We start from the raw sequence: 25,223 nt of genomic DNA, 5'->3' as shown, positions 1-25,223 counted from the left end.
TATTCATTTAAATTGCTCAAATTGCTGTTTAAATAATTTATTTAAATCTCAAATTGCTATTCTATACCTATACTCTTTCTCTTTCAAAACAGATCTTCTTCCTCTTCCCTATATCATCTTATTCTTAATTATAAATCATGAGGAATCAAGATAAAAGAGCTGCGCACAAAGATTCAGAACCATCCACAGAGGTGAATCACACAGCCTCCTCATACCAAGGAAGACAGGTATGATCAAATGTAAAACATCCCAACCATTTCCTTAAGGTGGGGACTGTATATTTCCAGATCCTTGACAGAATTGTGTTCTGTTCATTCTCTGTCACTCAGTTAAAAATTCTCTCCATTCTTAAATCCCCAAACTGCTGGTAAGTGTGATTACCAGTTTTCCCAGATAGTCAGCAGCTGGCCCTACATGGAAAGCCTGTGAGATACTTTATGTTCCCAGCCTAACCTCTAGAATGGTGTTGGTTTCTTCCACCTCTTTCTTTATTGCTTAAAATTCAAGTAAATGAATGAATGTGAATTTGTTTTCACCACAGATGATTATCTCTTTTTGAATCACTCTGACATATTTAGTAGCTATTGCCTTGAGGTGTTGTTTTAAGTAGGCTAATTTTTAAACCCGGTATTGAAAAACATAATGGAATTTTATGTGACTCAATAATGCTGCAAATATTGACTCAGAGGTAAGTACTCCTTGCATAGTTCTTGTTCCAAGCATTCACCAGTTGGCTAGTAATGAAGCTGTTTGTTTCTCCTGTGAAGTGTCAGCCTTGATTCTAGCAACGGAAATTTGATTTGTGATGTGATAGCTCAGTAACTATAAAAAGGTACAATAAATACACGGTTGTAAGAATTGTTTAATTGCTTTAAACACAGCAGGAAACAGGTATGAACCTCAGAGGTATAGATGGAAATGAACCAACGGAAGGAAGTAACTTACTGAATAACAATGAAAAAATGCAAGGGACACCAGCTGAACCAAATCATTTGCAAAGACGAAGACAAACACGTGCTTGCCCTCCACGTGGTTTACTGGCTAGAGTAATAACAAATGGTATGTACATGGTAAGGATGAATTCAGAACAAGAGGGTAAAAGATAAAGTTGTTATAATGATCGATTCCAAAATAATATGGCTTAAAGGACAAAAAGACGTTACTTCTCTCTCACATAAAAACTACACGGTGAACGATTTATAATTGTAGGTAACTCTGCTCCATAGTCCTTCAGGGTGCCAGGCTGACAGGCTCCGCCGCCTTCAACACAGGGCTTTCCAGAGCACGCCGTCACCGCTGTTAAAGCTAGTAGGAAGAGGGAGAGATCAGAGATCAAACGCATCTACCTTTTCTGTATCTGAGGAGTTTCACAGGGTTATGTAAGGCTTCCAATTGGAAAAATGATTGAGAAATCACTGACAAGCAGAAAAGCACTGCGTAAGTGTTAGTTCTCATTACTGTTAAGTAATGCCAGCAGTGTTTGAGCAAACAGCTCAGTTTTTACTTCCAAATGAATTCATCCTTTTTTTAAAGGAAAGATCCTAGTTTCCAATTCAGCTTATTGCTGCTCTTAAACTTTGGGGGGATAGGGATTATCTCAGCACTATTTTGAATGTTGTTAGGGTTGGGATCTATTTTTCCTTTAGGAATGGATGTGGTTTTTGGAGGCATCTCAACATTATTGTATCAATTTGGTAAATAAATGGATGTCCAGATTCAGTAATGCTGCTTTTGTTCAAATAGAATGTGTGCGTGTGTATGTATATTATATGTATATTGGAGGGTGTGTAATATGGTAGGAAAAAGGAGAAGGGAATTGAAACTTGTCTATAAACACAAATTTAAAGACAGGTTCAAAAACTTCATTGAATAATGACAGTGTCATTAGAGTAAATATGTGGCCTCCCCCAATAAATATGTTGATCTCAAAGTATGTTTACTGAAAAATCAGACTCACTTCTTTATAGTTATACTTCATTTATGAGCTCTGAAAAACATTTTTATCATTCTCAACTAGGATAGTGGAAGCCAAGCATAATATGTTATATGATACTTCAGGCTCCAGTATGTTTTCAATGAAATTAGGTAAGTTTTTAAACTACCTTAAGGAAAAAAACCTCAAAGTTTATCTAAAACTTGTAGAGAAAACTAGGTTCCAAAATATACACAAATTGAGAAAGCAATAGATAATGTAATAATCTTTCTGTCCTTTTTGTTATTTTTTTTAACTTTCTCTGTTTAAGTAATGGCACCCTTCTAGTTAAACTATTTAAGTCTCCAACAAGTCCCAAAGATAAAGTACAAAAAACATGGATTGCACTAAGGGCAGGGTGTACATGAATGATGTGATTTGGAGACGATTTTGTTTTTTTAAGATGAAGGGTTTGGAGGGCATCGTTGTTTGTTTTTGTGGTTGTTTTGTTTTTTCAGCTGCATGGTTTGCAGGGATCTTAGTTCCCTGACCAGGGATTGAACCCGGGCCACAGCAGTGAAAACGCCAAGTCCTTACCACTGGATCTCCTGGGAATTCCCTTGGAGACTAATTTTTTTAATTTCTGTAATCATCATCTATAAAGCTGCTTGAGAAATGGGGACTCATGATTTATAAACAACTCTCACGTGTATTCTTGTGCTTCTGCTTCCATGGCTGACAAGACTGCTTTTGTCCCCCTATACACAAAGTATTCAGTACACAAAGTATTCTTCTTAAAGGAGTAAATCTTACCTGGGAAAATACTATTTTTCAAAATTATAGATAGTAAATTATTAATTGAATGAAACATGATTCAGAGAAACCTTATGAATGTACCTTTACTATGTATTTAGAACTTTGTTATGAATATGAGAAAGGAAAAGGAAAATTATAGGTTTTTAAAAAAAAAGTAGTATTAAAGTAAAAAATTCTTAATTCTACCTTTCTGAACTTAGTATAAAACTGGGTTTTTGCTATGATAAAATAAAATTTCAGTTCAGTTCAGTTCAGTCGCTCAGTCATGTCCTACTCTTTGCGACCCCATGAATCGCAGCACGCCAGGCCTCCCTGTCCATCACCAACTCCCAGAGTTCACTCAGACTCACGTCCATCGAGTCGGTGATGCCATCCAGCCATCTCATCCTCTGTCGTCCCCTTCTCCTCCTGCCCCCAATCCCTCCCAGCATCAGAGTCTTTTCCAATGAGTCAACTCTTCTCATGAGGTGGCCAAAGTACTGGAGTTTCAGCTTTAACGTCATTCCTTCCAAAGAACACCCAGGCCTGATCTCCCTTAGGATGGACTGATTGGATCTCCTTGCAGTCCAAGGGACTCTCAAGAGTCTTCTCCAACACCACAGTTCAAAAGCATCGATTCTTTAGCACTCAGCTTTTTTTAGAGTCCAACTCTCACATCCATACATGACCACTGGAAAAACCATAGCCTTGACTAGATGGACCTTTCTTGGCAAAGTAATGTCTTTGCTTTTCAATATGCTATATAGATTGGTCACAACTTTCCTTCCAAGGAGTAAGCGTCTTTTAATTTCATGGCTGCAGTCACCATCTGCAGTGATTTTGGAGCCCAGAAAAATAAAGTCTGACACTGTTTCCACTGTTTCCCCATCTATTTGCCATGAAGTGATGGGACCAGATGCCATGATCTTCATTTTCTGAATGTTGAGCTTTAAACCAACTTTTTCACTCTCCACTTTCACTTTCACTCTCATCAAGAGACTGTTTAGTTCTTCTTCACTTTCTGACATAAGGGTGGTATCATCTGCATATCTCGAGATTATTGATATTTCTCCTGGCAATCTTGATTCCAGCTTGTGCTTCATCCAGTCCAGCATTTCTCATGATGTACTCTGCATATAAGTTAAATAAGTAGGGTGACAATATACAGCCTTGACATACTCCTCTCCTGATTTGGAACCAGTCTGTTGTTCCATGTACAGTTCTAACTGTTGCTTCTTGACCTGCATACACATCTCAGGAGGCAGATCAGGTGGTCTGGTATTCCCATATCTTTAACAATTTTCCAGAGTTTGTTGTGATCCACACAGTCAAAGGGTTTGGTGTAGTCAATAAAGCAGAAGTAGATGTTTTTCTGGAAGTCTGTTGCTTTCTCAGTGATCCAATGGATGTTGGCAGTTTGATCTCTGAATTAGTTTATATGCAATGGCAAATAGGTAATTGTGTTCCTGTAATATGGAGTTTGCATTTTTGTATATAATTTTTCCTGGCATATTAATATTTAACATGATTGAGCAATAACAGATTAAGTACGAAGTAAAAAATTAGGTATTACAATTATAAAGCTTTATTAACTTTAAAGATAAAACATTTTGAAAAGCTGAACATCCTGTGCAAATTCCTTCTTTTCAGGCAGTTAGTTGTTCTCTTAGGAACTCAAACATTTAAACTTGCCATAATGTTAAGGTATCTAATGAGACCACATGTAGATGAAGAATTTGCTAACACTTACCCCAGTTAAAAAAAAAATTAACAACAAACCATTTGATTAATGGAAAAGACTACAGTCTGGGTCAGATTTTGGTGAAACTGCTCTCTATCTAGAGGAAATGCTTTCAAGATTCTACATCTTCAAATACCAAGTGTGATTCCAGCGTTTCAGTTGTTGGGTTTTTTTGTTTTTTTTTTGTTTTTTTTTTTTGGCCAAGCCACACAGCATGTGGAATTTTAGTTTACCAGCTAGGGATCAAACCCAGGACACTGCAGTGAAAATGCCAAGGCCTAACCTCTGAACAGCCCAGAAATTCCCTGGTTCCAGGGTCTAAGTCTGCAATGAAGAGGTTGATTATGGGAGATACAAATATTAGTGGAGATATAACTGTGCTGGTACTTTTATTAGGATTGTTGTTTTCGTTAGTGCTTTGGTCACAAGTTTTGAGTTGCGAGTGGTCTGCCCTATTCTTTTTCCTGTGAGCCTTTCTGTTTTCAAAGTTCAATTTTGTAGAACACAGGGTTATCAAACAGGGAAACATATCTCACATTCTAATAGACATACCTCTCCAAAAGGAAATACTTCAGGCAGCAAAATAATTGTCCAGATGAAAGGTTTGAGATGTCATAATGAATGATGATCAAAAAAAGGTAAGTATGTGGGTAATTCTAAACAGACATTGACTATAGAAAAGAAGCAATAATTAAACAATAAAATTTAATTCAAAGCAGAACTTGAATACTAAAATACTGGAGTATGATTGTTCAGGTGTTCTCATGTTCCGTGAAGAGGATAAAGATAGCGACTGTTTCTCTTTTTTTATTAACTAGTGAATATTGATGGTAAAATTACAAGAAAAAATAAGGGAATTGTAAAAAATCCAAAATAGTAGTTTTGTCTGACAGTGTGAAAAGAAGTGGGTGATAGGATTAAGAGGGGTGCATAGGTAGATTCAGAGTCACTGGTAATATCCTATTTTTTAAGACAGTTGATAATTGCCCAATTGTTTATTTTACTGATGTTTTTTAAAACTTACATGTGATTATAAATATTTGTATTATGTATTCATTTTCTTATGATTGGATTATATTAAAACCTGCAGATGACAACTCATTGGTAGAAACTAGTTTTCCTGGTTTATTTCAGTTACCATGGTGGTTCTTCTATGGGCTGTGGTTTGGTCAATTACCGGCAGTGAATGTCTTCCTGGAGGAAACTTGTTTGGAATTATAATGCTATTCTATTGTGCCGTCATTGGAGGTAAACTTTTCGGACTCATTAAGTTACCTACGTTACCTCCACTGCCTCCTCTTCTGGGTAAGTGCTAAACACTTCCTGTTTTCTTCAGAGTAAATCATATTTTAAAAACAGTAGCTTGGAAAGCTTTGGGAGATAAATATAAAATATTTTTGTATTTGCTGTACTAGAGCCAAAACAAAAGCCAGTTGTTACATTTTAAGATCAGTGAGCAGGTTGTTAAGAAGATTTTTAAATAGATTTTTATTGACTTATTTGTGTATTTTTTGGCCATGCCATTTGTGGGATCTTAATTTTCCAACCAGGGATTGAACCCAGATCCCAGAAGTGAAAGCACTGAGGCCTTAACCACCGGACCGCCAGGGAATTACCTAAACAGCAATTTTTAAAAATTAAGTTATATGTAATTTAAATGAAATAGCTTACAATAAAAACAAGAGCAATACATACTCAAAACAGAGCATTTCCTAATTATTTTACTAAATATTCCTCTTATGTATGCTCTTGAGATTATGGAAATAATATATTATGGTGTGCCTCTCACTGTCTTCCTAAATCCACATTCTTTGACACTGTGTTGGTAGCTTAACATCAACCATGGTGGAAGTATCTGTACAACAGAAATCAGTAAGTGCTAGAAATTAGGACTTAATATGTTATTAACATTCACATCATTGATAAATGAGTGATGTTCCAACATGCATTTTCATTGTTTCATTTTCATCTTATTCATTAACATAAACAAAACGATCAACCGATATTCCTGATGTCACTGTACTCACTCATAAGTGATATAAGTGACTTCTTTGCTAAACCAGATAGTAGTCAAGCGTTTATGTGTAATGTGATTTTGTCAATTCACGGTTGAACTGCAACCATAGTTGGTTATGAATATGGAGTTCAACAAGGAAAAATAATGAGAGCATTCTGTGAAAATCAATTGGCTACACAGAATTTAGGGCTTCCCGGATAGCTCAATTGGTAAAGAATCTGCCTGAAGTGCAAGAGCTGCTGCTGCTGCTGCTGGTAAGTCGCCTCAGTCGTGTCCGACTCTGTGCGACCCCATAGAGGGCAGCCCACTAGGCTCCTCTGTCCCTGGGATCCTCCAGGCAAGAATACTGGAGTGGGTGAAGTGAAAGAGACCTAGGTTCAATTCCTGAGTTGGGAAGATCCCCTGGAGGACAGCACAAAAACCCACTCCAGTATTCTTGCCTGGAGAATCCCATGGACAGAGGAGCCTGGTGGGCTACAGTCCATGGGGTCACAAAGAGTCAGACACAGTGATAACTGTTGTATATTTATAAACTATATTCTGTACATCCTTTATATCAGTAAAAGTTATAACAAATATGTAAATATATACATATAAATACACTTCTTTGGAGATCTAATTATTAAGCATTTACCAGCATATTATTATGGCACCCCACTCCAGTACTCTTGCCTGGAAAATCCCATGGATGGGGGAGTCTGGTAGGCTGCAGTCCATGGGGTTGCAAAGAGTCGGACATGACTGAGCGACTTCACTTTCACTTTTCACTCTCATGTGTTGGAGAAGGAAATGGCAACCCACTCCAGTGTTCTTGCCTGGAGAATCCCAGGGACGGGGGAGCCTGGTGGGCTGCCGTCTATGGGGTCACCTATCACAAAAGAGATTCTGTGTCCTTTTCTAACAGATACATAAAATCACTTTTGTTTAAAAATTGCATACCTTTTACACATACAGATATATTTGCACACATTTCCTGAGTCAAATTGTTTTCTGTTCTTTTATGTTAGCGAGGACAATGAATATATTTGCTTTTGAGTTTGTAGTCAGCAGCAGCACTTCAGTCATGTCTGACACTTTGTGACCCCATGGACTGTAGCCCACCAGGCTCCTCTGTCCATGGGGTTTCCCAGGCAAGAATACTGGAGTGGGTTACCATTTCCTCCTCCAGGGGATCTTCCTGACCCAGGGATCAAACCCATATCTCTTGCATCTCCTGCATTGCAGGCAGATTCTTTACCACTAGTGCCACCTGGGAAGCTCCTCTGTGGTCAGCAGTTGAAGCTAAATATGAAAAGAACTAGAGTTATTTACATCTTTAGGAAAATTATCTATCACTTATTTTATTTTTGGCTGTGCTGGGCCTTCATCGCTGCGCAGGCTTTTCTCTAGTTGCAACAAGCAGGGCTACAAGCAAAGAGTCTGACACGACTGAGCGACTTCACTTTCACTTTTCACTTTCATGCATTGGATAAGGAAATGGCAACCCACTCCAGTGTTCCTGCCTGAAGAATCCCAGGGACGGGGGAGCCTGGTGGGCTGCCGTCTATGGGGTCGCACAGAGTCGGACACGACTGAAGTGACTTAGCAGCACAGGGATTTTGTGTTTGGGTTTTTTTTTTTCTTTTTTTGCTTAATTCATATTACTTATCATGAGTGCTTTTTATTCTCTGAAGTTTATTAATGGCATTGTTGTTAAAATGAATTGTTTCTAGATATGCCTGTGAAGTGAAAGTGGAAGTCGCTCAGTCGTGTCCGACTCTTTGTGACCTTCCGTGGAATTCTCCAGGCCAGAATACTGGAGTGGGTAGCCTTTCCCTTCTCCAGGGGATCTTCCCAACCCAGGGATTGAACCCAGATCTCCTACATTGCAGGTGGATTCTTTGCCAGCTTAGCCACAAGGGAAGTCCAAGAAAACTGGAGTAGGTAGCTTATCCCTTCTCCAGGGGATCTTCCTGACCCAGTTTCAAACTGGTGTCTCCTGCATTACAGGCGGATTCTTTACCAACTGAGCTATGAGAGAAGCCCTAGATATGCCTGTGTGCTATGATAAAAGGTTGGCCATCCATCTCTTTTGTAAATAAGACATTATTGGAATGTACCCATGCTCATTCCTCTACGTATTGTCTGGCTGTATTCACACCGCAGTGCAGAGTTGAGAAGTGAGAGACCCTGTGGCCCACAAAATCTAAGATGTCTCTTGTCTGATCTGCCCCTTGGCAGAAAGTGTTTGCTGCTAATATATCTAAATCAGTGTTTCTCAAACTTTATCATGGAAAAATGACCTTGGGACCTTGTTACAATGCAGCTTCTAATTAAGTAGATCTGAGGATGGGACCTGAGATTTTGCATTTCTAATAAGTTGTTTAGAGACAGAGTTAGTCACTTCAGTCGTGTCCGACTCTTTTGTGACCCTGTGGACTATAGCCAGCCAGGCTCCTCTGTCCATGGAATTCGCCAGGCAAAAATTTTGGAGTGAGTTGCCGTTTCCTCCTGCAGGGGATCTTCCCGATCCAGGGATCAAACCTAGGTCTCCTGCTTCCCCACCAGGGAAGCCCAATAAGTTATCTTAGGTTTTTCAAATAGTCTAATAATCATAAGTTTTCAATCACATAGGAATCATTTCAGAAAGCTTTTTAAAAGCTGGTGCCCAAAGATTCTGAATTAATTGATGCACTATATGCCCTGGGCATCAGAATTTTTAAAAGCTCCCCAAGTGATTCTAATATGCAACCTAAGTTGAGACTGCTGTTCCAGAATCCATGAAAAAGTGCTTTATACTTCATCTTTTCTTCCCCATTCTATGCCTGTTATTACAACAAAATATACCATGTAGCCAAGTGGTACATCCCTGGGCTTTAAGATCACGTGAAATCTCCTGGGGTAACTGAAACTATTCTCGAAGGTCACATATCTGATGTATCTTACCGTCCCTTTTTGCAGTGTTAATACTTGTAACAGAAAAAAGTTTACCAGTTCTTATTGTAGTAGTGTGTGCTCAGTCGCTTCAGTCATGTCCAACTCTTTGCCATCCTATAAACTGTTATCTGCAAGGCTCCTCTGTCAGTGGGGTTTCTCCAGGCAAGAATACTGGAATGGCTTGCCATTTCCTCCCCCAGGGGATCTTCCCAACCCAGGGATCTAACCAACATCTCCTGCATCTTCTGCATCCCAGGTGGATTCTTTACCACTAAGTGTCACTCAAATAACTATTGTAATAGGGTCAGGATCTGAAACTGGAACATTATCTGAATTCATAAAGGCTTGTTATGACAGAATGTGTATGCTAATTGCCAGTTCTATAGTTTCAAAAACTCATTGAAATAATTGCTAGAGGGACTTCCCTGGTGGTCCAGTGTCTAAGACCCTACGTTCCCAATTCAGGGGCCCAGGTTCAGTCCCTGGTCAGGGAACTAGATCCAACACGCTGTAACTAAAGATCCCATGTGCTGCAACTAATACCTAGCACAACCAAAATAAATACATAAATAAATATTTTTTTAAAGACTTAAAGAAGAAATAATGGCTGGCAATGGGGGATGAAGGTACATGTTTTGTTCCCAAAATGAACGTTAAGGCAATTTCCCTGGACCATTTTCCTTTGCCAGTGGTCTGTGCTGATGATTTTCATTTGAATGTTCTTCTTCTTGCCTGTAAGCCCACTTGGGCCTCTCCGTTGATTATGGAGGAAAGAACACCTGTCTTAATAGAGGAGTATTATTCTTTTTTATTCTTAAATGGAAATATTTTTAGATATGCAAGAGTTATCAATTCATGGCCAATCTTATTTCATCTACTTCCAAGATTTTTTGAAGCAAATTATTATTGAAAAAATTTCCATAATACAAATTAAGAAAAAAAAGAACAACAGTCTTCCATCAAAGGAGGTCTTCTGTCTTCCACAACCAAGAGAGAGGCCCACGTGGGCTTAAAGGCAAGAAGAGGACACCAGCCAAGTTGCTGTCAGGTGGCCCCAGCAACCCAGACCACTGGCAAAGGAAACTGAGTCCCGGGGAAATTTTCACTTTCATTTGGGGAACAAAAAATGCTCCCTTCAACCTTAAAATTCCAAGAAAGCCTTGTAACATATTAGATTATTATTCTTTTTCATTTCAGGTGGTTACATGCTATCATAATTTAGGGCTGGTTTAGATCCACATTTTAAGTTTCAGTAAGGAACGATTGACGTACTAATAAAATATATGGTTAGTGCAATATTTTGGACTTGATAATTCATCAGTATCCATAAATATGAAATATGCCTGTACCTTAGGGCTTAATATTTCCACTGCTAGAAATTATCCTGTGGATATACTTATACAAACCTACAAATATGTAAGCTCCATGTGGACAAAGACCATGTTGGTCTAGCTCATATTTGTATTATCAGGGTATCATAAAGGTTTGGCCCTTAATAAACACTTGATGTGTGAACTGTGCTCATTTCAGCAATGTTTGTAATGAAAAATCTTTTAAGTTCATTAATTGGTCCCCAAATTTTGGTACTTCCAATGAGATTCTTTTGCAACTATTAAAAAATAAGGCAAATACACACACACACACACATACACATAAACATATGCACGTGCACACGCATGTGTGTGTGTATGTATGTGCACACCTCAGTAGGAATATGTCCAGGATATATTGTTAAATGAGGAAAAAATTATACAGTGGTATATAAATGTGCTTTTATTTGTGTCCAGCACACACAGACACACACACACACACACACACACACACACACAGAGGCACGCTTAAATAGGTATTGAAACTTTCTGAAAGTGGACAGAAAATCCTTAACAGTGGAAACAAACCTTTGAGGAATGAAGATCAAAAGTTGCAATTGAGGTAGGGCATATACTTGTCACTTTATCCTTGTCAATAATTTTTAATTTTACCATAGGCATGTATTATTCTTATGATTATTCTTTTAAAAAGTTATTGTGGGCCAGTTATTACTTTCACAAATTCTAGAAAGACCGTGACTGCAGAATTCAGAACTGAGAGACCTTCTTCCAGATGAAACGTCAGTAATGAAATATGCCTGGGAGGGGTGCTTCTTTACCTATCTGCGTCAGGAGCAAGTCTCAAAAAAGTACACTGGTGATTCTTTTCTGTTCTCATGGCTTATATTCAAAACATCCCAACACTCATAAATGTGTCCAGTCATTTAACGGGTGGTGCTTATAAGCGCACGGTGAGAAGAGGACAGTGCTGGAGAACAGAGGCTAGAGGCCTCACAGTATCTGCTGGAGAAGTATCTCCCTTTGTACGACAGGTGGTGGTGTCACTGAGGGCAGGATTCCCTCACAAACTACTCAGGCACACTCAGCTACCTGCCCTTCCCTAAATGTCACACTTCGTTTTCACACCTTGGAAGAAACTGCTTTCTCTTTCAGAGACTTTTCACATCCTCAGTCTCTTGACCCCTTTCCCTCTCCCTGGGGCCCTTCTGACTCACCCCTTCCGTCTCAGCTCATACAGCGCCTCCTCCTGCTTCTGCAAAATTCACTTTGTCAATTTGTCTTGCTGCCCTAGAGGCTGAAAGCTTGTGGAGGTGTGGTACCCAGTTTTTGTTCATTATTATATCTCTAACGCCTATTATAGTATCTGAAACACTGAAGGCATTTGGTGAATGTTGAATGGCTAAGGGAAAAAAGAGTTACCACCTGACATGACAGAGCAGGTCACATTTCATCAAAACTCACTCTACGCCTTTGCAGAGCAGGCTATGTGTTTTTAATTAAATTATGCGAAGGTAAAATAGAATCCATGTAGGTATTTATTGATATTTCTGGTAACCTGACATAGCCAATAATTTCAGAAGCTATTTGCTCTTTACACAGAGATGACTAAACTGGATGTTGTATTAAAAATTTTTTACATTTAGAATTTGATCACATTTTCCAAATACTGCATCCTGTTTCTCCCTTTCAGGTTCAGATTAGGAATTATTAATTATTCTAATCTGTTGTTTTAATCTGCACATTAAAACCTTACATTAGCTCCTCTAATTGATATTATTTTCATTTTTTTAGTTAAAAGTTTAACCTAATTTCACCTAACGAATAAGCAAAAAAGAAAGTATTGATATTACCTACCTAGGATTATGGGGTTGTCTCTTTCATAGCTAAAATGCCAAAACTTACTGCCTTTATTTGAAAACTAAAGAATTGTTGACCTCTCCATTCTAGGCATGCTGCTTGCTGGCTTTCTCATCAGAAATATCCCTGTCATCAGTGATAACATACAGATCAAGCACAAGTGGTCTTCTGCTTTGAGAAGCATAGCCCTGTCTGTCATACTGGTCCGCGCTGGCCTTGGGCTTGATTCAAATGTACGAAGTACAGATTTCTAATTATTGACTAGGAATTTTGCTCCTTCACTACTGCCAGTATTTTGAATCACTGAGCTCTGGGAATGGGGGTGGATGCTGCATGACATTCTCAGGACAAGAGGAGAATCCATGCAGGACTGCTTCAGAAGATGTTGCCTATTCTTGCTTGGAGAAAAGTGGAGTTACTATGTGGCGACAACACCAAGAATAAAGATCCTCCACTTCTCTGACAGATATTGGTTGTAGTTATAGATGATGCTTGAGAGAGAGGAGATGTCATTTTTGGTGGGCAAAGCCTCATACAAGTTTTTAGGGCTGAGTACTGGCTCAAGAAACTGCCTTGTATATAGAATGAGTCTCAAGTATGGGTTTTATTAATGCTTTTTACATGTATGTTTTGATTGTGGGAATGAATATTTTGGGGGATAAAGGTTTTCACCCAAGCCTCATTTGGGGACCACAGATTATAAATAAAGCTAAACCTGAGAGGATTAAATCAGCTAGTGTGTGGATTATGAACATAGACACTGGAAGCGGCCTGCTTGGGTGCAAACCTAGATCCACAGCTCACTGATGTCATGATCTGAAGCCAAGCACTTTAATGTATGCCTTTTTGCATGAGGACATCTACAAAATGGGCATAATGATATTACCTGTATCGTAGGGTGGCTGCTATGAGGAATAGATAAGCTTTCTCTAAACACTTAGAACACAGGATGTTCTAAGCAGAACATTCCCAGAAAATGTGTGATGATCTGAGTACACATTAATTGCAAAAGCAATTAAGGTCATAATCTCTGCAGGTCTTTAGAGAATTATTTTAATATGTCTGTGTTTATATTTCAGGCCCTGAAGAAGTTGAAGGGTGTTTGTGTAAGGTTATCCTTGGGTCCTTGTCTCACAGAGGCGTGTACATCTGCTGTCCTGGCCTACTTCCTCATGGGTTTACCATGGCAATGGGGATTCATGCTGGGGTAATTCATGATTTTGTTGTTGTTGTTGTATGAAAATATGCACAGACATTTTAGTGCTTTCACTGATTCCTTACAGGAGAACACATAATAGCATTTTCTTGAGGACATCAGAAAATACATCTCTGATGTTCTTCAGTTCAGTTCAGTTCAGTCAGTCGTGTCTGATTCTTTGTGACCCCATAGACTGCAGCTCACCAGGCCTCCCTGTCCATCACCAACTCCCAGAGTTTACTGAAACTCATGTCCATTGAGTCAGTGATGCCAGCCAACCATCTCATCCTCTGTCATCCCCTTCTCCTCCTGTCTTCAATCTTTGCCAGCATCAGGGTCTTTGCAAATGAGTCAGTTCTTCACATCAGGTGGCCAAAGTATTGGAGTTTTAGCTTCAGCATCAGTCCTTTCAATGAATATTCAGGACTGATTTCCTTTAGGATGGACTGGTTGGATCTCCTTGCAGTCCAAGGGACTCTCAAGAGTCTTCTCCAACACCACAGTTCAAAAGCATCGATTCTTCAGCTGATGTTCTGCTGCTGCTAAGTCACTTCAGTCGTGTCCGATTCTGTGTGACCCCATAGACGGCAGCCCACCAGGCTCCCCCGTCCCTGGGATTCTCCAGGCAAGAACACTGGAGTGGGTTGCCATTTCCTTCTCCAGTGCATGAAAGTGAAAAGTGAAAGTGAAGTCGCTCAGTCGTATCTGACTCTTAGCGACCCCATGGACTGCAGCCTACCAGGCTCCTCCATCCATGGGATATTACAGGCAAGAGTACTGGAGTGGGGTGCCATTGCCTTCTCCGCAGCTGATGTTCTAGCATAATCTAAATATTAGCTGCAAAGTATAGTATGTGTAGTAGTGTATGTCTAACTGTATGGGCTTCCCAAGTGGCGCAAGTGGTGAAGAATCCACCTGTTGATGCAGAAGATGTGGGTTTGATCCCTGGATTGGGAAGATCCCCTAGAGAAGGAAATTCAGCAATCCACTCCAGTATTCTTGCCTGGAAAATTCTATGGACAGAGGGGCCTAGCAGGCTACAGTCCTTGGAGTCTCAAAGAGTCAGACACAACCGAGCACACATGCAGAAAGAGCAAAGGTGTCTCACTTTTGCAGTGATTATAATAAACTATTGAAGAAATCATGATCTTTACTGTGTGACTCCTTGTTAGTGAGAGATATGCCAGGGGTCATCTGAGAGTCTGTACAAAGAATAAAAAATACAGTAACAGTGATCAACATTCAGCATTGTTTTCCTCCTCCTTCTGTCACAAGACTGTTTTGATTATGTGGTTAAGAGCCATGAGAAGCAAATAAATATGAAAGTACTTAGTAAGAATTTAGTAGACAAGAAGTAAATTCTTACTTCTCAGGGTTACGACCCTGGAGCTACATGGCTTGGATTCAAATCCCAGCTCTGTGACTTTGCATTACACAAATAACTTCTTTGTCAAGTCATTTAGCCTCTTTGTGCCGCAATTTACCCATTTGCAAAAATGAAGATAATTATTGTAAGTATTTCATGGAGTTATTGTGAGAATTAATTTGCTTAATATATATAAAATGCTTAAAATACTGTGTGGCACGCAGTAAGCTCTCTCAAATGCTTTCTGCTGTTTCTACTGCTCCCATGATGAGTATCCCAGTCAATGTCATTACAGCCTTCTCCTTCTAATCTATTTTATTTTACATACAAAGTCCTAGAATGCCTAATTTTAGTGAGTTCCAATTCAAAAAGTCTGTGTCTGTGTTTTTCAGACCTCATACCATGAATGTTTTTTTGTTTTTCTTTTTTAAAAAAAGATTCCTGGGGCATAACTCCAATAGGTCTTTTATAACACTCATAAATGTATATTTTTAGGCAACCTAAGTAATTCCAATATAGATTATCCATAGCCACACTTTGAAAAAGTGTTCTGTGGAACTTGTATGCGTGCATATGTTTCTGGTTTGGTTCTTTGCTGCCATCTGAAAGGCTATAGTTTTCCAAAGTATAATCTTTAAAAGAGTAGTGGGCGCTATAATTTTAATAACAACGGCAACAGTAGTAAGATACTGTCATAAATGCCTAAAGCACTGCCTGCTTAGTTTTGTTTTAGGTGCTGTGTCTCCAGCTGTCGTGGTGCCTTCGATGCTCCTTTTGCAGGAAGGAGGTTATGGTGTTGAGAAAGGCATCCCCACCTTACTCATGGCTGCTGGCAGCTTCGATGACATTCTGGCCATCACTGGCTTCAACACCTGCCTGGGCATGGCCTTCTCCACAGGTACACCAATCCATTCACAACGTGCTGTTCCCTCATGCTCTAAAGACATAGGTTATGATGTTATGAGCATGGCATCGTTGCTTGATAAAGGCATCTTAGAAAAAGTCACCTCCCGAGAGTTAGTTCCATTCCTAAGACAGGACCAGTAGCTTCCTGTCTTTACTCTCTTCACCATCTAGACAGAAACTGCTCAAGCAGTCTGGTAAGTTCAGTAAGGGGAGATTCAAATTTTCAGAGTTTAAAGAAGGATTAGAACAGCTTTTGCTTGGAGCCTCTGGGAAAGTTCAGTCTTGGAGACCTCACACAAGGGATGAGGAGATTTTCAAGGAGCGCAATAACAGAGAGCAGGCCAAGTGGAAGAAACAGCACTCTTCTAAAATAGGAACAGTTTTAACATTTTATGTGTAATAGCAGCAAATGATTTTAATGGGTATCTTTTTAATACTCAGTGTTTGATATGGACACATTATATTTTAAGTAGTAATAAAAAAAGAAGGCATTTTTTTCTCTCCCAGTATTTAAGACTTTCACTCTCCTTTGGTGCTGCATAAATTTAAGTTCATTTTTTAATCCATGTCCAAGGTTGGGAGATAAGATTTGTGGTTTCATACTATTGGCAAAATGTAGTTGTAGCTTAATTGTAATTATCTTCAGATTATCTCACAGGAACACACCTTAGAAGGTCATGGATTTTCAGGCTCTCCACCCTGCTGTAGTTATTGTCTTTTTTTTGTTTGTTTGTTTGATTACATATGATTTCTGCCAATTACCTAGAACTTCATCTCTTCCTGTTGCCCCAAAGTTGTCAAATATATACACTCCCTGCCCTATGTCATGGGAACATTCATCTTGTCAAAACATGGCTTTCATAAGGTTACCTTCCTGTTTAAGAATCAATGAGGGGGACTTCCCTGGTGGCCTAGTGGTTAAGACTCCACCCTTCCAATGCAGGAGGTATGGGTTCAATCTCTAGTTGGAGAACTAAAATCCCACATGCTGTGTGGTGCAGCCAAAAAAAAAAAAAGAAGGATTCCCACTTACCTATTAAGTCAGATCTATACTTTGTCTCTCTTCATTCTGCTGTACCTATCCAGAAGTATGTTCTCATTGTTTTCCTGGTATATACATCTTTAAAATAATGGTTGTCAGCCTCAGCTGCACACTAGTATTACCTGGGGAGTTTTTTAAAATACTCATGTTAGGTACCACCTTTAGGCCAATTAAATCAGAACCTCTGGGAATGGAAACCATGGCTTTAGAGTTTGCATTAGAATCCCAGGGGATGGTAAAGAGCAGGGCAAGGAGAGCAATGAGGAGGGTCTGCAAGGCTGGGGGCTGTGGATAGCCTGAACAACCTTCGCAGTCAGCAATGCTGTGCCTCCTCAGCCGTGCCGCACGAAGTGTGGTCCTTAGGCCTTTTGAATGGAAACTCCCTGCAGTCTCTCTACAATGTGGATCCCAAGCCTTGTCAGATTTACTAAATCAGAATTACCAGAGGCAGGACATAAGAAGTCTTTTTTTAAACAACCTTACTTTATCAGAGCCTGGAGGAGGGCACGGCAACCCATTCCAGTACTCTTGCCTGAAGAATCCCATGGACAGAGGAGCCTGGCAGGCTACAGTCCATGGGATCACAAAGACTCAGACATGACTGAAGTGACTTAGCATGCATGCACACACTATATCAGACACTGAAACTAATTGGTTCCTTTCTACACATTTATAGTAAATTGAAAATATATAGTAAATTATTTATCATATTAGCTCAAGGCTTGGGCTACTACCCCAGCTAGATGCTTGTGTCAGTCACACCATTACCTAACAGATAGCTGTCCTGCTAAACAAAAATCACTACAGAGGTTAAGTTTTTTGTTTTGTTTTTTTGGCTGCACCATGTGGCTTATGGGATCTTAGTTCCTGGACCAGGTATTGAACTCAGGCCCTCAGCAAAGAAAGTGCAGAGTTTTAACCACTGTACCACCATGGAATTCTCTCTCTCTCTCTCTCTCTTTTTTTTTAATAAGAGATGATTAAAACTGTAGAGGAGGAAAAGATGCTTCCCCTCTACTGATCCTGGGTTCATTGACTGGGACCCAGTAAATCAGACTGACCAAAGACAGATTAACAAGAGAAACGCAGTTTATTAGCCTGTGCGTCATGCTTACACACAGGAGTAGGCGGTGCTGAGTAACTTGGGATGGTTAGAATTGGGGTTTCTATAGCATCTTAGCAAACAACAATAATTTTGTAGAGAAATGCAAGATAAACGAAAAGGACTTTGAGCTTTTAGAGGCAACAAATTGTGAAAAGGCAAATACATGAGCAAACTATGGTTAGATAAGGGCTGATTTAGCAGTTTGTTATGTAGATTCCTCTGGTGCTGTCCCTGGGATGATTAGGGTTCCCTGTTGCCTTGGTGGTTAACTTCTGTCTCTCCTGATAGAGAGGCGAGAGGGACAGCTTTACACATTCATATCCTGCTTTTAAAAGCAAATAGAGAAAAGGCAGAGAACTTACCTTGTATCTGATTCTTCCCAGTTGCCTTCAGCTCAAAATAATCGTTATGCCAAAGTGACATACTTTGGGGTGACATATTCTGTACCTGAAACTACAATAATAAGAAACCACATAACTCGTTGGTACACATTTCCTTAGGACAGTATGTGAGAAGGGCTTTATATGTTGAGCAGTTTTAGTATAATTTTCTCCACAGTGTGCTAGCAAAGATTTTTTTAAAGTTTCCGAAACCCTGTTTGCTATGGGGGAAAATATAGTTTACTTACCTCTATATTATGTTATTTCAAAGAGCCTAAGCAACAAAGGCTCTTCCAAGAGCAGTTTCAAAAATAATTTATTTTCAGATTTACTCTTAGAAATAATATTTGAGAAGGGGCAAGTCCCCTACACTCACTGTAGTAAGAAAAGATGTTTTACTTTAATTGCCAGAGTCTTATGTTACCATGAGGCCTTCCCTGGTGGCTCAGATGGTAGAGTCTGCGTACAATGTAGGAAACCCCAGTTAGATCCCTAGGCCAGGGAAGATCTCCTGGAGAAGGAAATGGCAACCCACTCCAGCATTTTTGCCTGGAAAATCCCACGGATAGAGGAGCCTTGCAGCCTACAGTCCATGGGGTCGCAAAGAGTCAGACACAACTAACTAATAATTTTTATAAGTTACTATATTCTATACATATTAGAGCTACTAAAATCAATGTGCATTTATTATTAAAATATCAAGCTCTTAAATGGAAGTTTAAATACTAGATCTGTCTACTCACAGCCTACGCATATAATACAATAGAACAAAGCCTTGATTCGTGAGTTTTATCTTTCATATTTTCTTAGTAAATAATAAATTAAGTAAATTTATACTGAAGTAAGCATAGATAAGGGTGCACAACTCATAACTTATGCCCGTTTTAAAATCAATCTCCAGTAATATGCATACTTTCCTTAATATAGGCCCATTTAATTAGACACTTGAAGAATGTGGAGAGCAGGAAATATCTGTAAATTTTTCCTTGTATGTAGTTATATGCTTTATGTTAATGATTAAACTCTGTGTGTTTATAGATTTAGAATTCTGGCTGAAGTTTTTCTTTTTATGTGTTTTTAAGGCTCCACAGTTTTTAATGTTCTCAAAGGCGTTTTGGAGGTGATCATTGGTGTGGTGACTGGGTTGGTTCTTGGATTTTTTATTCAGTATTTTCCAAGCAGTGACCAGGTAAGAAATAATCTGTGAGCACGTTGTGCTGCAAAGTGTCATTAGAGAAGCATTCTAGAATACTTTCCTGAAAGCTGATGTGAAGTATGTGATTTAGAAAATGGTTCACTGTTTTAACTCTGCTCATTGCAATATCAGTGCTGTCCATGAGCTTTTGAAGAGGGTTAGATGTGTAAGGCTTGTAAGACAGTCCTGGAATTTTTTTCTCCAACTTATATTCTGTATGCTTCAAATTCTACTGCAAAACAAATAACATCAGTTCTAAAATACTGTAATACATATCTTTGTATTTATTTTAATTTTATTTTTGAATTTTAATTTTATTATTATTCATGATACTTAGCTAAATTAAGATATAAAATGGCTTTGGGGGCCTCTTTTTTAATATCAAAATGCCTTAGATTCTAAAACTATCAAACAGACCTAACATCTCATCATAATATAGTCCAGTATTTCTCACCAAAGATATCAAAGTTCCTTACTGTACACCATGATTTCTTAATAGTAGCAATGATTTTGTTTCCTTTACTCTCCTAAGTCTCTTAGAATAGATAAAGATTAAAAGTCTTTTTTCCCCACAAGTACTGGCATTATTTTGAGATTTCAGGGCATTTTGAATAGAATTAGAAACTTACCTAAACTAGAACTTGAAGTAAGAACATCAAAACTATCATTACTAGAATGTATGTTGGTTTGAATTTTTACTGTGTTCCAAAAAACTCCATTTGAAATTGTCTGTAAAAGATTTTATGAGTGAATAAAGGAAAATCATAGAATTTTCTAATGAAACAATAAAAAAAAAGTGAAAATAATAGCTTACTCACTGTGTATAAAGTGGTGTGGTATGTACAATAAGGTGCCACGGATTCAATAGAGCAGCCACTAGCTGTACGTGACCACCACGGGTATAGAACAGGGTGGGATGTGTGTAGACATACAGCTGATTCACTTTGTTGTGCAGCAGAAATTAACACAACGTTGTAAAGCAATTATACTCCAGGGATAAAGTTAAAAACAAAAAGAACACTACTGCAGACAATGCAGATACAGAAATGTCCATCATCACTGAATGTTCTGTTGTAAAGTGCTGATCTAGGGCACTCCATACAATAACTCATGAAACGAGTACTAATAATATGACCATTTTACCGATGAGGAAATTGAGGCTTAAAGATGAGGGACTTAAGCAAGGTCACACAGCTAGAAAGCAGTGGAGCTGGGAATGAACCAGGTGACCCACCACCAGAGCCTGCATGCCTCCAAGCCAAGCACTTCTAGAAGCCTGCCTGCCTTCTAAAGTGATCAAGAAGTTTAAAAGGCCGAAGAGGGAAAAGTGAAAGGAAAGAGGTACACATTTCTAAGACTTTAGAAATCAACAACAAAAAACTACTCTCACTTTACAGTCTCTTAAGCTTCTTGGTATTCAAAGACTTAGAAATAAAAACCAAGAAAGCATCAAATTAAAGAGTGAACAGAGAGCCTAAAAATCATAGAGATGGCATATCTTTAGCCTTCACAGAATCCCTGTGATGTAACTGCTTTTTGGGAAAGAGGAAGAAAATCTTGGAGAGTTTAAGTAACATGGCCAGCCACACACTCCAGTGGTGCCAAAGCTAAAATTTTAACCCCGGACTCTCTGTCCCCAAAGCCCTTGTGCTTTTTTCTGCTGTTGCATTTAGCCCTGAGAAGTTCTGCTTTGATAACTGCAGAGAAGGATGGCTGGTATTCCTGGGAGAGGAACCTACATTTATACATCTGCTGACTCTACTTTTACTAAGGAAAGGAAAGTAAATATTATGCCACACACTTATGTGCTCAGACACAGACATATTTATTTTCTACTAAGTCCTCAATGTGGAAAAATCAATAATTAGAAATCAGTTGCACGAAATAACTAAGCTAACCACCCTTTTTCCTCCTCTAGGACAAGCTTGTGTGGAAGAGAGCATTCCTGGTCTTGGGGCTGTCTGTGCTGGCTGTGTTCAGCAGCACATATTTTGGTTTCCCTGGCTCAGGAGGACTGTGCACGCTGGTCACAGCTTTCCTTGCGGGCAGAGGATGGGCCAGCACAAAGGTGAATTCATCTTAAGCTCTTTTGCTCACAGTTACTTTCTGATGAGATTAATTTTTCTTTCCAGATATGTTCTTACCATCAAATTAATGAAATTGCTTAGTCATAAAAGCTAGTTTCTATGCATTTGTAAACGTATACTTGAGTTCAGACATGCACATACTTTTCCCTTTACATACAAAACTATAACTTAATGTCTTTACTTAAAACACATATACTTACTTAGAACATCACATCAGATCAGATCAGTCGCTCAGTCATGTCCGACTCTTTGCAACCCCATGAATCGCAGCACGCCAGGCCTCCCTGTCCATCACCAACTCCCGGAGTTTACTCAGACTCATGTCCATCAAGTCAGTGATGCCATCCAGCCATCTCATCCTCTGTCCTCCCCTTCTCTTCCTGCCCCTAATGCTTCCCAGCATCAGAGTCTTTTCCAATGAGTCAACTCTTCGCATGAGGTGGCCAAAGTACTGGAGTCTCAGCTTGAGCATCATTCCTTCCAAAGAAATCCCAGGGCTGATCTCCTTCAGAATGGACTGGTTGGATCTCCTTGCCATCTAAGGCACTCTCAAGAGTCTTCTCCAACACCACAGTTCAAAAGCATCAATTCTTCGGCGCTCAGCCTTCTTCACAGTCCAACTCTCACATCCATACATGACCACAGGAAAAACCATAGCCTTGACTAGACGAACCTTTGTTGGCAAAGTAATGTCTCTGCTTTTGAATATGCTATCTAGGTTGGTCATAACTTTCCTTCCAAGGAGTAAGCGTCTTTTAATTTCATGGCTGCAGTCACCATCTGTAGTGATTTTGGAGCCCAGAAAAATAAAGTCTGACACTGTTTCTACTGTTTCCCCATCTATTTCCCATAAAGTGGTGGGACCGGATGCCATGATCTTCGTTTTCTGAATGTTGAGCTTTAAGCCAACTTTTTCACTCTCCATTTTCACTTTCATCAAGAGGCTTTTGAGTTCCTCTTCACTTTCTGCCATAAGGGTGGTGTCATCTGCATATCTGAGGTTATTGATATTTCCCCCGGCAATCTTGATTCCAGTTTGTGTTTCTTCCAGTCCAGCGTTTCTCATGATGTACTCTGCATATAAGTTAAATAAACAGGGTGACAATATACAGCCTTGACAAACTCCTTTTCCTATTTGAAACCAGTCTGTTGTTCCATGTCCAGTTCTAACTGTTGCTTCCTGAACTGCATACAGATTTCTCAAGAGGCAGATCAGGTGGTCTGGTATTCCCATCTCTTTCAGAATTTTCCACAGTTTATTGTGATCCACACAGTCAAAGGCTTTGGCATAGTCAATAAAGCAGAAATAGATGTTTTTCTGGAACTCTCTTGCTTTTTCTATGATCCAGCGGATATTGGCAATTTGATCTCTGGTTCCTCTGCCTTTTCTAAAACCAGCTTGAACATCAGGAAGTTCATGGTTCACATATTGCTGAAGTCTGGCTTGGAGAATTTTGAGCATTACTTTACTAGCATGTGAGATGAGTGCAATTGTGCGGTAGTTTGAGCATTCTTTGGCATTGCCTTTCTTTGGGATTGGAATGAAAACTGACCTTTTCCAGTCCTGTGTCCACTGCTGAGTTTTCCCAATTTGCTGGCATATTGAGTGCAGCACTTTCACAGCATTATCTTTCAGGATTTGAAAGAGCTCAACTGGAATGCCATGACCTCCGCTAGCTTTGTTCGTAGTGATGCTTTCTAAGGCCCACTTGACTTCACATCCCAGGATGTCTGGCTCTAGGTGAGTGATCACACCATCGTGATTATCTGGGTCATGAAGATCTTTTTTGTACAGTTCTTCTGTGTATTCTTGCCACCTCTTCTTAATATCTTCTGCTTCGGTTAGGTCCATACCATTTCTGTCCTTTATCGAGCCCATCTTTGCATGAAATGTTCCCTTGGTATCTCTAATTTTCTTGAAGAGAACCCTAGTCTTTCCCATTCTGTTGTTTTCCTCTATTTCTTTGCATTGGTCGCTGAAGAAGGCTTTCTTATCTCTTCTTGCTATTCTTCGAAACTCTGCATTCAGATGTTTATATCTTTTCTTTTCTGCTTTGCTTTTCGCTTGTCTTCTTTTCACAGCTATTTGTAAGGCCTCCCCAGACAGACATTTTGCTTTTTTGCATTTCTTTTCAATGGGAATGGTCTTGATCCCTGTCTTCTGTACTATGTCACGAACCTCATTCCATAGTTCATCAGGCACTCTATCTATCAGATCTAGTCCCTTAAATCTATTTCTCACTTCCACTGTATAATCATAAGGGATTTGATTTAGGTCATACCTGAATGGTCTAGTGGTTTTCCCTATTTTCTTCAATTTAAGTCTGAATTTGGCAATAAGGAGTTCATGGTCTGAGCCACAGTCAGCTCCTGGTCTTGTTTTTGCTGACTGTATAGCGCTTTTCCATCTTTGGCTGCAAAGAATATAATCAATCTGATTTCAGTGTTGACCATCTGGTGATGTCCATGTATAGAGTCTTCTCTTGTGTTGTTGGAAGAGGGTGTTTGTTATGACCAGTGCATTTTCTTGGCAAAACTCTATTAGCCTTTGCCCTGCTTCATTCCGTATTCCAAGGCCAAATTTGCCTGTTACTCCAGATGTATCTTGACTTCCTACTTTTGCATTCCAGTCCCCTATAATGAAAAGGACATCTTTTTTGGGTGTTAGTTCTAAAAGGTCTTGTAGGTCTTCATAGAACCATTCAACTTCAGCTTCTTCAGCATTACTGGTTGGGGCATAGACTTGGATTACTGTGATATTGAATGGAAATGAACAGAGATCATTCTGTCGTTTTTGAGATTGCATCCAAGTACTGCATTTCGGACTCTTTTGTTGACCTGATGGCCACTCCATTTCTTCTGAGGGTTTCCTGCCCGCAGTAGTAGATATAATGGTCATCTGAGTTAAATTCACCCATTCCAGTCCATTTCAGTTTGCTGATTCCTAGAATGTCGACATTCACTCTTGCCATCTCTTGTTTGACCACTTCCAATTTGCCTTGATTCATGGACCTGACATTCCAGGTTCGCACATCTTGGTCCTATTTCCATGCTGCCTTCCTTATCCTATGTAAGTGCTGCAGAGTATTACACTATATGGTTGTTCTAGTAGTAGTGTTAGTCACTAAGTCGTGTCTAACTCATTGCAACCCCATGGACTCCAGCCCTCCAGGCTCCTCTGTCCATGGGATTTCCCAGGCAAGAATACTGGAGTGAGTTGCCATTTCCTTCTCTAGGGGATAGTTGTGCTAAAGTCTATTTATTTGCTCTCCCTCTAACAGACATTAGCTCATTTCTAATTTTCTAAGGTTAAAAAAAATGCTTCAGTAAAATGCCCTTGCATATACTATATTTCATGAACGCTGGGACACTATC

General features: G+C 39.4%; 1 protein-coding gene across 9 annotated transcripts in view; it reads left to right on the top strand.

The window, feature by feature from the left end:
• Positions 1-25,223, top strand: part of SLC9B2 (solute carrier family 9 member B2) — a 64,321-nt gene that overhangs the window by 17,443 nt on the left and 21,655 nt on the right. For 3 of the 9 annotated variants that reach the window (XM_055587841.1, XM_055587840.1, XM_055587842.1), the window contains 8 exons: positions 93-227; positions 882-1,059; positions 5,583-5,753; positions 12,660-12,802; positions 13,649-13,776; positions 15,856-16,031; positions 19,649-19,755; positions 21,680-21,829. In XM_055587841.1, coding sequence (XP_055443816.1) covers positions 138-227; positions 882-1,059; positions 5,583-5,753; positions 12,660-12,802; positions 13,649-13,776; positions 15,856-16,031; positions 19,649-19,755; positions 21,680-21,829 — 1,143 coding nt within the window. In that variant the 5' untranslated portion in view covers positions 93-137. The other 6 variants (XM_055587844.1, XM_055587845.1, XM_055587846.1 and 3 more) reach the window with 6 other exon arrangements.

Source organism: Bubalus kerabau, chromosome 7, assembly GCF_029407905.1.
Source record: "Bubalus kerabau isolate K-KA32 ecotype Philippines breed swamp buffalo chromosome 7, PCC_UOA_SB_1v2, whole genome shotgun sequence".
Lineage (NCBI taxonomy): Eukaryota > Metazoa > Chordata > Mammalia > Artiodactyla > Bovidae > Bubalus > Bubalus kerabau.
The sequence above is the reverse complement of the archived record's forward strand: the minus strand, read 5'-3'. Positions and strand labels throughout refer to the sequence as shown.